This window comes from Diplotaxodon limnothrissa, linkage group LG12, assembly GCF_057381915.1.
Source record: "Diplotaxodon limnothrissa isolate DT_005_m linkage group LG12, D_limnothrissa_male_GT1.1, whole genome shotgun sequence".
NCBI classification, from domain to species: Eukaryota; Metazoa; Chordata; class Actinopteri; order Cichliformes; family Cichlidae; genus Diplotaxodon; species Diplotaxodon limnothrissa.
This window is the reverse complement of record NC_140607.1, coordinates 22,515,631-22,529,317: the sequence shown is the minus strand read 5'-3', so window position 1 is coordinate 22,529,317 and position 13,687 is coordinate 22,515,631. Positions and strand designations below refer to the sequence as shown.

Below are 13,687 nucleotides of genomic sequence, written 5' to 3'. Positions count from 1 at the left end.
CCCGTGTAACCGGAGATTTTCCTGCATGCTTAACTTTTATGCCTATAATGTTGCATTGCATTACAGTATATTCATGTTATTGACTGCCTAGGCAGGGCCCTTAAGTATGTGTGATGGGGTTGAAATAGCCAGAAGTTAATTACTTTTGGAATTGTGTTATAAGTGTTGTTCTTCTGCACTGATGATTAAACTGTGTATGCTGTTTGCTATCATTACAATCCTGAGCCGGACAGATTCTCTCCCATCATTCCATTATCACTGTGTCGCTGACATGGAGTCAAATTTTAAAGTACTTAAAACAAAATTATCATTTTATGAGCTGTAAATGAACAGTCTGGCCAGTGACCTTTGTTTAACTACTGGCAGCATGTGAGGTAAATAAAGGTTTAGTGTGTGATATTGATGTATGTTGATGGGTTTTAGTATATGATGGTATTATATTGAATTCGGAAAAGGCCATGCGGTTGGTTTAGAGCGAATTCAGGATTTTGGTGGCTATTTATCAGACTTTAAATTCTAGACACTGAAAACTGTTTAAAAACAGATACAACTTGAAACAGTTTCTCTTTAAAGTACCCAGAAGTTCTTACACTGCTGTCTAACATCTTGAAAACACTCACAAACCAGCTCCAAGAGGGAGGTGTTACCATTCCTTTTAGATATTATGGAAGCAATTGTTCATGTTTTAAGTTGCTGGCAGCTGTATGTCTCTTCATTTACCATGTAGATGTCAAAAGATGCCAGTAGATCCTTCTCGGCATAGAATATATGCTGCATTCAAAATCTATTTATTCCATGTTAACAACATCATCTGAATGACATGTACTTCTTTCTTTTTAATGTACTGTATCTTGTGTATTTCTCTGTTTTCCACATAGCCTGCTTTTATATTGTGCTGTGCCAATAATGTTTTCTTTTATTTTTACTTCACTTACTTTCTTTTGTTATTTGTAACTGCTGATTTTAGAGTAGATGCAGATGGCTTTTCTTTTTCATATCACCACTTAATGTTTTTAGGCCTTTTTCTTTCTTTGTTTGTTTTTAATGAGTATTTTTGTACTCAGTTGTTGTTTGAAGAGCCAAACTATTCTGCCTGCTGTTACTTTCTGTTTGGATGTTTGTGTTTATGAAAACCTGTCAGTGGGGATGCAGTTCTTTTTGTGCCAGAGTGAAAATGAGGTCCAGATTTAAATAAACACCAGATTATGACTGAATGTCTTCCACTTTATGATTCATTAATAATATTAAGATCTAAAGTTTGTTTGTGCATGTGTGTGTGTGAGAGAGAGAGAGAAGGAGAAACACATTGCTTCATGCTCAGTTTCATAATACACGATAAAAGTAAATGGCTATTTGGTTTGCAATTCTTCGCCTAAACAATTGCTTCAATATTGTAGTATAGCTAGTAATTACTGGAAGTGTTCTTTCAATTATATTTCTAACACTAGGTGGTGCTAAAAGGTTTTATTTGGTTGCTAAAAGGCCGTGATTGTTTGGGAATAGGTGCTCCCATTCAGCCAGATTGGGAATTAAATGATCACTTTTGGCAGCAGTTATCCCAGCAAAAATACACGATACTGTAAAAAGCTATATATTACACTCAATACTCTTATTGTAAGAAAGTGCTCAGCCTATAGTTCAACCTATAGTTCCAGTATGACCATCACAAATGGAAAGAGCATTACTGAAACAGTGAAGTAAGGATTGGAAACAGTGGGAAAACAGTGATCTCAAAACAGGCTTTCGTGGTAAAGCAAAACAAATAACCTTCAGAAAATTGCCAGTGCCTGATGAGAGAAAAATGAAGTTGTACTTGGCAGCTTTCCTGTGTAAACTTTATCATCATCATTTATTTATTTATTTATTTATATAGCATTTTAAAAACACACCTGGTAGACCAAAGTGCTGTACAACTTTACCAACAGGAGTGTTTTGTTTTGTAGATTTGCATCTCTCAAATTCATGGTATTACTACAAATAGTTTCATATAACCGTGTTATTAACCTGATGAATTTAAAGCAGTCCTACGCAAGGTGGTGGATAAAATATAAGGCTGTGACCTAGATAAAAAGTCATCAGACACAAAGAGCAATAAAGCTTTACCACTATGACACGAAATGCTTTTATTGCTGTATTATACGATATCAAACACACAGAATGAACTGAGTCATCTGGCAGCTTGACAAATATCCAAACAAAACTAAATCTCACCGTCTCTACCACTGGTTTTCTTCCCCAAGGGTAGATAGAATAACTGCTGTGGGGACTTCTTAGCACCTTTTGACAGAACAATCCATCATACTTGGAACAATCCATCACCGAAACTCATTAGTTTCCTTGCAATCTTTAGTTGCTACCTATCATCTATCTGGAACAAGCCCATTTTCAGCAAAGACTACACCAACATTCACTCCCCCGACACTTTATTATATACGCTATGGTGGTACTGGGTCACTTTTGACTTCAGAAGGGCCCTAATACCGAATGACATGGATTCAGTGAATTGCTGGAAACTTTCCTTAGAGATTTTGATCCATATTAACATGATAGCAGCTGCTACAGATTTGTTGGCTGCACATCCACGACATCTCCTGTTTCACCACATCCCAAAGGTGCTCTATTAGATTGAGATTTTGTGATTGTAGAGGCTGCTTGAGTACCATGTCATGTTGAAGAAAGCAGTTGTGATTTATTTGAGTTTTGTGACATGGTGCAGGACGTCGTCAGCTACAATACTCAGGTAGGCTTTGGTATTTAAACAACGCTCAGTTGGGACTGAGGAACCTAAAGCACGTCAAGAAAATATAGACACCATTATACCACCATAAGAGGATACAAGGCAAGATGGATCCATGCTTACATGTTGTTTACACCAAATTTTGAGACTAAAATTTGAACACTACGCAGAAATCAAGACTCATAATCAGAATCAGAATCAGAATCAGAATACTTTATTGATCCCTGGGGGAAATTATTTTTTGTTACAGTCATCAGACCAAGCAACATTTTTCTGATCTTCTATTATCTACTTTTGGTGAGTTCATGTGAACTGTAGCTTCTGGTTCCTGTTCTTAGCTGACAGCAGCGGCACCTGGTGTGGTCTTTGCTCTAGCCCATCTACTTCAATGTTTGACAGGGCGTGCGTTCAGAGATGCTCTTCTGTAAATCTCGGTTGTAACAAATTGTTATTTGAGTTACTGTTGCCTTCCTATCAGCTCAGATCGTTCTCTCTATTCTCCTCTGACATCAGCAAGGCATTTTCACCCAGAGAACTCCCACTTGCTGGATATTTTCAATTTTTAGATAGCCATAGTGATGGCTGTGTGGGAAAATCCCAGCAGATCAACAATTTTTGAAACACTCAGACCAGCCTAACTGGCAAAGTTGAACAAATGTACCTAATAAAGTGACTCTGAGCATATTCCACAGATGAGCATCCATATGTTGTATCTGAACTCATCTCGCAGCACATAAAATATAAGTTAGTCATTGTGGTTCTCATCACTGACCAAAACATTTTTGTTTGATTAAATTGGAAGCTTAAGCAACAACTGTCCTTGTGACAGATGGCCATCTAGATCTGTAAAACAAAAAAGGTGAATGCTGTTGTATTTAAACTGTTTAAACCTACACTGTAAATACAATAATAGTTTGTTTCATATCTCCAAAACAAGTTCAGTTATTTATGAAAAGGGTTGCTAAACTGCAGCGTGTACTTCAGCATCTGCAACACTTAAATTCTTCATCAGCCTTGATTAAATAAGATCTAAAGTAACTGCTGGAAAGTTTTATGTGGACAGCCTGCACAGCATTTCAACTTTAGCTTTGCAATATTTCGTATTTTCCGTGTTTACTGAGTCAACGTTTTATTAAAAAAGTGGAATTACTCTGGTATTTTGCATAGTACTTTTAAAAATTACAGTTAACACTACAAAAAACATTCAACTATCAGCTGCTTTTCACAAAAATATCAGGATCTCTATCTTTTTTTAAAAAGAAAAAAGTCTTTGTCCATTTACGTTTACATGGCAACCAGATGTGTTACAGTTTGGTGTTGTACTGACCTGATCTTTAAACCCCAACAGGTTGACGTTAAAATACAAACCAATAAATATTATCAGCATACAAACAAGCTCTTTTGCTGACATCACATTTGCTGACAAACAAAAAAACCAAAGGAAAAAAAGAAACATCAGGAAAACAAAAAACGATTGCTTATTCTGGGCTTCAAATTCTCCTTCATGGCTCATGATGTATAAAAACTGACCAAACAGCAGGTTCACTCCTCCTCTTTTCACCGTGCATTAGTTTGTGTTTAATTGAGTGCTTAAGTTCTTGTACTGTTAATTATGAGACATCCACTCAATCTGATCCTTTGTAATCTGGGCAGTTCAGTTTGTCAAAATTAATCCACTAGTCCAGTTGTTCAATTGTTAAGATTAATTAGCACCACCTAGTGCCAGAACTGTCAGTGGTAGAAAACGGTGACCAAACTGCAATCATCTCACCAACAAAAGCAAAACAACATCTGCACCAAACTATAGCAGCTCATAAAATTTTGTAAATATTACTTTGGGCTAAATAGACAACATCAGCAAGTAAGTCAATGTATACAGAGCCTAGACCAACAATACAACAGCGAGAGGCTGTCTAGTAGTTTTTGGCAATTTAGTTAACTGTGCAAGAACTTGAACCACTCAATGTAAACTACAATCACCTATTGGAATGGCTGTTTACCCTCATGGTACATATTTCTAAATAAAGTGGCAGTTTATATATATAAAAAAACAGGTAAATCCTGCCCTCCATCATGTTACTCTGGTGGTGACTGTAGGTATGATTTCCTGTTTTTAGTCCCCATGAAGAGTATCTATGATGGACATCCATGGTGGGCCAGAATTGGACAAAAGTTGCATCTTCCATACGTCATTATTGTCGCCTCTTTTCACTGCATGGCAGTCTAATAAATCAAAAATGTTTATAGAAATAAAGTCTGTAAAAAATAAATAAATAAAATAAAATGACTTGATTTCCGTAGCCAGCGATGCGTTCTCGCTGAGTCTCTGGCTGTTCACATTATAATTCACACCTGGCACTCCTTGGGTGTCAAAATCGTGCCACAACTTTAACATCCAGACCCCCTGCACCACCTGCACCAGAACTCTGAGCCTGCTGTGGTCCCTGGTCCACCTGGATATGATGAACGCCATTGTTAAAGCTGGCACACAACAGATTGCTGGAATCACTCGGTGCCAACGAAACCAGTGGACCGGCACCTTCCAGAGACAGCGTCCCTAAACAAACTAAACAGAGGACAGGAGAGACAAGGTTGCAGCAAAGCCAGCACAGAGATAAAAAAAGGCAGAGTGGTTTTTCATTATTTATTTTGTGTTGAAATGGTTTCATCAGTGAGTAGAGGTGTTACCTGCTGTATGTTGATCCCAGATTTTGACAGAGCTGTCATGGGAGGATGTTCCCACTCGAGCTGTGCCACCAGGATGCATGGGGAGAAACACACTGCAGGCTGTGGTTTGGAGGTGGCCTCTGTACTCCACAACTTTGCAGCCAGGCTGACGCAGGTCCCAGAGCTAGTAACCCACAGACACAAGTCCACCCATCACAAATCTCAGTGTTTTATGTTCCAAAAGCATCGGCAAAATCAGTGGAGTGTTTGAGATACTGTGAAAAAAATAATCTGATCCATTTTTCATGAGGGCAAAACCTCAACCTATATTACTTTGTATTATACTCACTCTAAATCTCTATATTAAATTGGAAGTTGGAAGTGAAGCCCGCAAGAAAATCAGTCAAAGACAACAAACACACAAAACAAATTGTGCTGCATCAGTTCATAATTTTAAACTGGCAGAGCAAAAGAAATTGTTCATTCCAATTAGTGTGTCTTTCACACCAACGTAATACAACCCAGACAATAAATAACCTAATGACAGCCTCAATCTACCCAATATCTGTGCATTTAGAGCTTTACAGACAACAACAAACACATATCTCCAGAGGTCTTACTGTGGCTTCACACCCCTGTCCTCCAAAGCCATTGCTACTGGACACCAAGTAGTTTCCATTTGGAGAGACATCACAGTGGGTCTGGATGTACTGCTTAGCTGGAAAAGTATTGGTCACCTGCCATACACGGCTGTCCCACACCCTGTATACATAAGCAAACCATTACTAAAGAAGGACATTTAACACACGTGTAAGAAAATGCTGTGTTTACACATGAGAGTGCATGTCCTTAGGGTCTTCTACTTTTCAGGGTGAATTTTCCAAATAAATCGCAACACATGCTGATTATCCCCAGAACACATCCTAAGTCTCTAAATGTCTTAACTGCATCAAATGCTTAGGGTTCAACATGATCAAGGGGTCATGGATGTGTTATCTAAGTGTTAGGCTCTGTAATCACTTTACTCTCCCAGGATCTTGAACAGTAAAAACTCCAAAAATGTTGGCTTTGGTTTAAAACATTTTCTAAATCCCTTGATTATACATTATATATGACTCACATTTATAGCCTTACTAAAATAAAAAAACAAAACAAAACAAAAAAAAAAACAAGCAGTATTGCTTTGTGTGAGTTTAGGTTCAATGCCGAGGCTTAATACTGTCTCTGGTGCTCTAATTGGCTGCTGCAGCTACGTTTTGGCTGACTTTATGTGGACAACAGCAGTAAGTCCTTCAGCATTAAATAACAGGATAACAAGGGTTGCATAAGTTCATGTTAAGGTTTGTGTTACTGTCTGATTTGCTGTCTTGGTGTACTCACAATATTATCTTTTTTCTTCTATGGCATTTCAAAGGCAGAAAGCGTGTTAGCTCCCAAAGACACGAGGTATTTTTGAATTTCAGCAATAATTTAGAGATGGGGTCAGGTCACGGACAGGAAAAGTGCTACAAAGTAAAAACTAGGTGAACGGTTTAATTTCCCAATCCAAATTTTACCACCAAATGGGACTTGAACTCACCTTTGACTGATTGAACAGTCAGACATGATACTGACTTAGCAGAGAAAATAGGGAAGGCATAACTGAATCTATTTTTTGTGCCACATAATTCAATAATAAAAGCTGTAGATTGACATCAAGTATATCTTTTTCAGTGTTACCGAATGAGAAACATCCCACTCCTGCTATTAATTACACATAAAAAATCTGCACTCATTTGAGATTTAAACAAATCATCATATTTTACAGCATACAAAATTTATTTCCACTGAATTTCAATAATAATACAGCAAAAGAAAATCCTTCTGTGCCTTATAGTCTTATCCTCGGAGGTCTGGACAATAGAGGAGCTGGCTGGAACCCAGCATACATGAGTCACCTGGAAAGAGACACAGGAAAGTGGAAAAATCTACACCCTGCGGACAAAGGATCTAAAAGTCTGATTAAGTAGCTTGGTGATCTAATTATTTCTCTCATGTGCTCAGGTGTTTATCTAAAGCAGCCCAGTATGCTTAGTACGCAGATGTGAACACATAAAAATATAATACTGTTACTCTTACCAGGTTTCTAGATATGTTGTGTCTCTGTTCACATTTTGCAGATTCTATATCCCACAGGCACATCCAGTTGTCACGAGAGCCAGTGCACAGCTTTCTTCCATCTACCGACCATAAAAGAAACACTTATATTTGGTGCAAATCGTTAACCTGAAATAGATGTTGGTGTGCAGCCAGAAGTGAAAATAAAAACTCTTACTTCCAATAAAATGAGAAAATCCGACATTCCAGGTAGTGCTAACTTTCTACTAATTAAGGCAAATTATTCAGTCAAGTTGAGAATAGCCATTTATCATACCACAGGACACGCAGAAGAAATACTTCAACTATTATAGCTGCTATATGAATATGGGTTCACTTCAGGGATATTTCATCTTTCAGTATGATTTGGTTTGCTAAGAAGTCACATTTCACACAACACACGCATGAAAGCTGTGGTCAAAAGTTTACATGGAAATGACTGTCATGGTAATTTTGGTCTTTTAATTATTCCAGGTTGAATCATTGTACAGCATACATGTTTAATGATTTTTATAAAACAAGCATTGGGTGCACAAGTTTGAACTTATTTTGGATTTTCTCTAATGCACACAGAGTCAAAGATACGAATACACCCCCACTAACATTTAGTTAAATGTCCCTTGGAAAGTGCACTTTGACCAGACACTTTTGGCAGCCATCAACAAGCTTCTGGCTGGATATTTGACCACTCGTCTCGGCAGAAATGGTAAAGTTCTTTGAAACTGGTTGATTTCCTGGCACAGACTCAGCTTTTAAGCGTAGTCCATAAATTTTCAATAGGGTTAAGTTCGTGAGGGCCATTCCAGAAGCTTAATGAGCCGTTCCCAAATAACAGCAGGTTCCAGGATCATCAGATCAACAATTATACATAAGTTACTAAGATGTATTACAACTTTGCCATCGTCTAGAAGAAGACCCAGACTTTCAGCCTAAGATGAGAGGAATTTGGTTAGGATGTTTTGGAACACAATTTGGGTATCTCCAAATTCAAATTGCACCCAATTCTTTTTTAAAGTTAATAAAGATGTATATTGTACAATCACTCGACCCTGGAAAAACAGTTCATCAACAGATCATTAAAAGCCCAAACTTATCATGACATTGACGCCATGACTGTAAGTTTGACCAGACCTTTACAGATGAAATGTGCTTATTTTTGTTTATACATTTATAGTAAAAGTGTTCAAAAAGTGAACAACAGAAAAGACCAAAAACAATACTAAAACTGATAAAAATGTATCCAAAACTAAACATTTTCAAACAATAAAAACTAAACTGAAATGAGCTAATTCATTCTGCAAGTTACCTCTAATTAAACTGAACTGGTAACAAAAACTAGAGCTAATTAGGTTTTATTTTGTTTTTGTCTGTTTTGTTGTTGTTTTGTTGTTGTTGTTGTTTTTGTGAGGGGGGGTTGCCTTTGTTTTTGTTTTAATTACACCAATTCTGCTTTTTATTTCATGCTTATGAAATGTCTTCTGAGGTACCTTTGTTTTTCTTGAATTGATTGTCTGCAACTGCAAAAAAAATACTTGGGGATAAATAAGAAGCTATCTGTACAAAGATATGACAGAATACACTTACTAATTGTGTTTTATCATGCACTTTAACATACTAGAAATCAGAGACTGGTACATTTACCTTAAGCAATATAACCTTTAAGACAACACTTAAAACATTTACTCACGTCTGAGGAGATTCATTGTGTGTGAGTGCCTGTGTGTATGTACCAGGACTGATAGCTAGTCCATTGACCACCAACTCATGCCCACAGAATTCCTGAATAGGTTCGTCTCCCTGGTTGAGGTCCCACATCAGTACAGTTTTGTCCCGTGAGGCACTAAAGATCCATGTACTACCTGGATAACAAATCACCTGGTAGAGGACAGAATTCACAGGAGATAAGAGGAGACTGGGGAACGTGAAATGTGTCACACGTTTAAGGCGTCATTCCTTTATCAGTTTGTGCGCACACGGTATTGATGTTACCTTGGTAACCTCTCGGTTGTGGCCCTGGAAAGACTGACACATCCGGCCTTGTTTCCAGTCATACACCACCACAGCCTACAGAGGTAGAGATGCTAATCACACCATGTTTAAGTGTAGTTTTCACAAAATCTATACCCTTAATTCATGGGTTTCTAATATAACCTGTATCATACCTTAGATCCAATATTGTGAGTCTTTTTTGAATTGGGCATTTTACTCTGTGAGCTCTATGATTTAAAATCACTTAAAACCATGATAAAGTTCAATTTGTGGCTTGAACATTTATAATATTTAAAGAGACTTAATAATCAGTACAACAGTTCAATTTTTGGCTTTACCTGGTCACTCCCGCCAGAAACACACAGGTCTGGACTGAGAGTGGTCACTGTGTTAATGGACCCATGATGTGCAGGCTCATACTGCACCACCTGACTGTCAAAGGTATTATCTGTCTTCTCTGCCTGAGATGCCCTGTACACACACACACACACACACATAAAAATACACACATACATAAAATTGCAAAAACTTTAATATGTAATAATATATATAATACAGACACACACACACACACACACAGAGAGAGAGAAGGCCTAGCACAAGTCTCACCTGTAGAGCTCAGACCTCTTGCGGAACTTGCTCTGTAGTTTGCCCATGTCTGCCTAGGAACCTGCAGTCACACTGACACACACAGAGAAATGCCATCAAACTGAAAAATCACGCTTCATAACAACTAAACGCACATGTTGTGGTAGTAACGATGAGGGATAACTACTCGGACTTCACTACAACCCTACAGTTCACTTAGTGATTGTCTATCCCAGAGCAGTGCTTAATGCAATAGCTACATTAGGCACACACTTTCTGTGCTTCTCTTGCAGCTAAAAGAACAACAACAACTAACTACTTTGTCTGTTTTTAGTGAGTTAGAAGCCTTGTGTGACATTTTGGTGGAAATCATTCAGCAAACAGAATACAAACAGTACTTTCTCACACACGCACAGCTACGCCCCACCCTCGTTATCCCGGTGTACTCCACTCCACAAACAAGCGACAGGAAGGAGAGGGCTCAAATCCTATTACAGCGGCATCATTACTGTCACAAGGTATTAGTCACTGGAAAACACCTGCTAAGAACTTTGCTGGCGATCATTATGCAACGGTACTCGGTGGATTTTAACCGTAGTTAATAAAGCTGAAAAATGGATGATGACTCGCGCACACTTGTAGTGCACAGAAGCAGGGTTTCTTACCTGTCACTGGCAGGTGTCGTCGCTGGGTGATGCAGAGGCTGAGGAGCTAGCTTGCTAGCATGCTAACTAATCTTTATCTGTCATTCTAAGAAAGATCAATGCATTAGTGGCAGTAGAACATAGACGGGCACGCGTTAAAGCTTGGAAAAGTTGTTATTTTAACAAAAGCGAACCGTTTCCCACACACTGCCATGACAGACCGCTGTCCTAACTGCGTGGGAAAGTGCACAAAAGTGTCTTTTTAACTGCAAAACACCCATCCCTCCCTCCGTAGCGACCAGGGAGCGACGCTTTCTCGTAACCAGGCGAGGACGAGGTCACGTGAGAAACAGAAGGAAGTAACCGGAAACTTACAAAAATAAAAGCCTGTTCACTGTTTGTTTCTATAACTGGACAAACGTGAACACAAATGAACACAAAAAAACACAATTTTTTAGGAATGTTTGTTTTTTCAGGAGTAATCCAGGTGAATGTACTGGCTTTTGGGTATATTTCACCACAGGGTAGCTTACTAAAATCCTCTTTGTTCACTGCAGTGTATCCATTGCCCAAGCTCATCATGTGCACCAAAAAATGCAAAACACTGCCTAGAGGGAACATTTTCTTTTCCAAAACCAGGACTTAAACTACAGTGGTATAGACCTATGGTGGACCCTAATAATTTTATTTTCACATTAAAGCAAAAGCAAAGATGGCTTTTTTCTTATTCTTTTCCCCATGTATCCCCAGAGGCATTGGTTGAATTGCAAATCCTAAATGAAGATATTATAAAGTGTATATAACACACACTTAACTAGCGACAGCATACGACTCCTCTCAGTCCCCCCCCCCCCCCCCAAACAAAAAAACAAAAAAAAAAAACAAAACAAAACAAAAAAAGCAAAAAACAAAATTCCATCCAAAATACAAGTTTGCATGTTTTTAGTGGAGGAATTAACACTGGTGAAGCATTATGGTTTGGCAGCATGGAACATGGTTTGTTTTAAGTGAAATCTCCTCATTAAAATCAATTAAACTTGACAGGTTAGAAAGTCACTGACCTGTGGATGACTCTCCCTTTAGAGGGCCGGTTTGTAGACATTTATTATAGGCACAGGCTGAATAAACTCCCCAAGCTGCAAATCTGGGACACCTCAGACAGGTCTCTGGACACATAACATTAATTCTACTACTTGAAACAGTTCTCCTCTTTACATCTTTTATTCAGGTTCTTCTTCAGTCCTTTCTTTCCCAGTTGCAGTGAGAAAAGATAAGATCAGCGAGGCTTCATAAACTAGATTTGAACAAATACATCACATGCAATTAACCACTGAGTCACTGGCACGCCCCCATTTAAACGGTCTAAATAGGCCACTTAGTTAGGTTACAATCAACACTGCTCAATACCTATGTGAGATGACCTCAATTCTAACTTTTTTTGCTTGCAGCAAAAGGCTTAATTGTGTATAAATATAGTTACACTTTTACAATATAACAAATAATCCATGTTACTCCAATGTTTAAGAGTTTTCTAGTATGAATGTGTATATTTTTTCTCTTACTTTGTTCTCTAAAGAGCCATTATCTTTGTATATACGGAGATCACAACCAAACGTTGCTATTACATGTATTTTCATATTTAAAAAATGTTTCGAGGATTCCTTAGCTTCCTTAGAAATTCTTCCTTTGAAGTTCCTTAGCTCACATGTACTATAATTGCTTTAATGTGTTAGTGGAGTAAGGCAAAATTTTAAAAACGCATAAGGTGGCTTCACTTTGCTATAATCCCTAACTCAGACTTGATGGTGCAAGGCCCATTTGCTTCACCCATGTTACGCATTGCTGAAAGCATTAGGAGTGTACTGTACAGTTCTTTTTATGAGGCAGTTAAAAAGTCACAAAATCTCGGCAAAACGGCCACTCATGCTTTCCATTTTAAGGTTTTAGATAATGATAGTGGCATGTGACTACATGGCTCAAATTAAGAAGTAAAATGGAAACAATGCAGAAAAGAGATTTAGGCTCAAGATCTTGATCATTGTAATGCTTGAGACCTCAATTCTAAACCCATTCTCATAGGCAGAATAATAAAAAGTCTCCTGTATGCTCAGGAGCTACTTAAATGACAAAATTCAGTTACTGGAGATATCGTTCATTTATAGCATTGAGAGAATAGTTTTGTTGCTCAATAGTAAATGGACTGGTTCTTATAAAGCAGTTTTCTACTCTTTGTGAGCACACAAAGTGCTTTACACAACTCGCCTTATTCACCCATTCACACCCATTCATACAAGCACTTTTTCCTATGCTTTTTCTTTTTCTTTTCAATGTGACAGCTTTTGAAGGTGCTCCTGGTTTTGATGTCTAATTGCACATGATTCACATGTGTGCTTTTCATATGTCTTTACTAAATGCCAGCTGAATTTGTTTATTTACTTATGTTGTTTTTATTACAGCTTCTACTATCCTCTTGGCCAGGTCTCTCTTCAAAGAAAGATTAGAAAAAGGATATAACAAATGAAAATACAGAAAAAATAACACCTGCTGCATAACTCTCCAGATTGTTTGAGGTATATACAAGGGCTTGATTTAATATAAAAATTTGTTTGGTGATCTGAAAAACGCAAGTGTAACAAATATGCAAAGAAAAAAAAGAAATCAGGAAGGGATCCTTCATATTCAAAGTGGTGGACATGAAGGATCTAACATGTCGAAAAGCGCTATATAAATGCAATCCATTAAATACTGCAGACAGGCCTGGTTTCCTTTGAATTTAGTGAAGTTTTAGACTAAGATTGACACTATTGTTCTTAGCAAGGGATTAGACCTAGAATTGATATAATAATGGCTGTAGGTCAAGAGGTAGAGCTAATAATTGGAAGATTGGTGGTTCGATTCTAGGCTGCATGCCAAAGTATCCATGGGC

General features: G+C 37.9%; 1 protein-coding gene across 1 annotated transcript; it reads right to left on the bottom strand.

The window, feature by feature from the left end:
- Positions 1-5,055: 5,055 nt before the first annotated feature.
- On the bottom strand, positions 5,056-10,185 carry wdr31 (WD repeat domain 31). Its single transcript, XM_085368338.1, has 9 exons — positions 10,139-10,185; positions 9,868-10,000; positions 9,530-9,604; positions 9,271-9,415; positions 7,523-7,623; positions 7,274-7,341; positions 6,025-6,166; positions 5,426-5,588; positions 5,056-5,303 (listed from the first exon to the last, which is right to left on the bottom strand). Exons 1-9 carry the CDS (start codon positions 10,183-10,185, stop codon positions 5,107-5,109), a joined length of 1,071 nt encoding a protein of 356 aa, XP_085224464.1. The 3' UTR covers positions 5,056-5,106.
- Between the last annotated feature and the right edge of the window lie 3,502 nt (positions 10,186-13,687).

Coding starts and splice junctions, on each gene's coding strand:
- wdr31 (XM_085368338.1), bottom strand. CDS start 10,185: ATGGGCAAACTACAGAGCAAGTTCCGCAAGAGGTCTGAGCTCTACAG. Junction 9,605..9,867: donor TTTCTGGCGGGAGTGACCAG/GTAAAGCCAAAA, acceptor CTACCTCTGTAG/GCTGTGGTGGTGTATGACTG. Junction 7,624..9,270: donor TGGACTAGCTATCAGTCCTG/GTACATACACAC, acceptor TATGGTCGGTAG/ATGGAAGAAAGCTGTGCACT.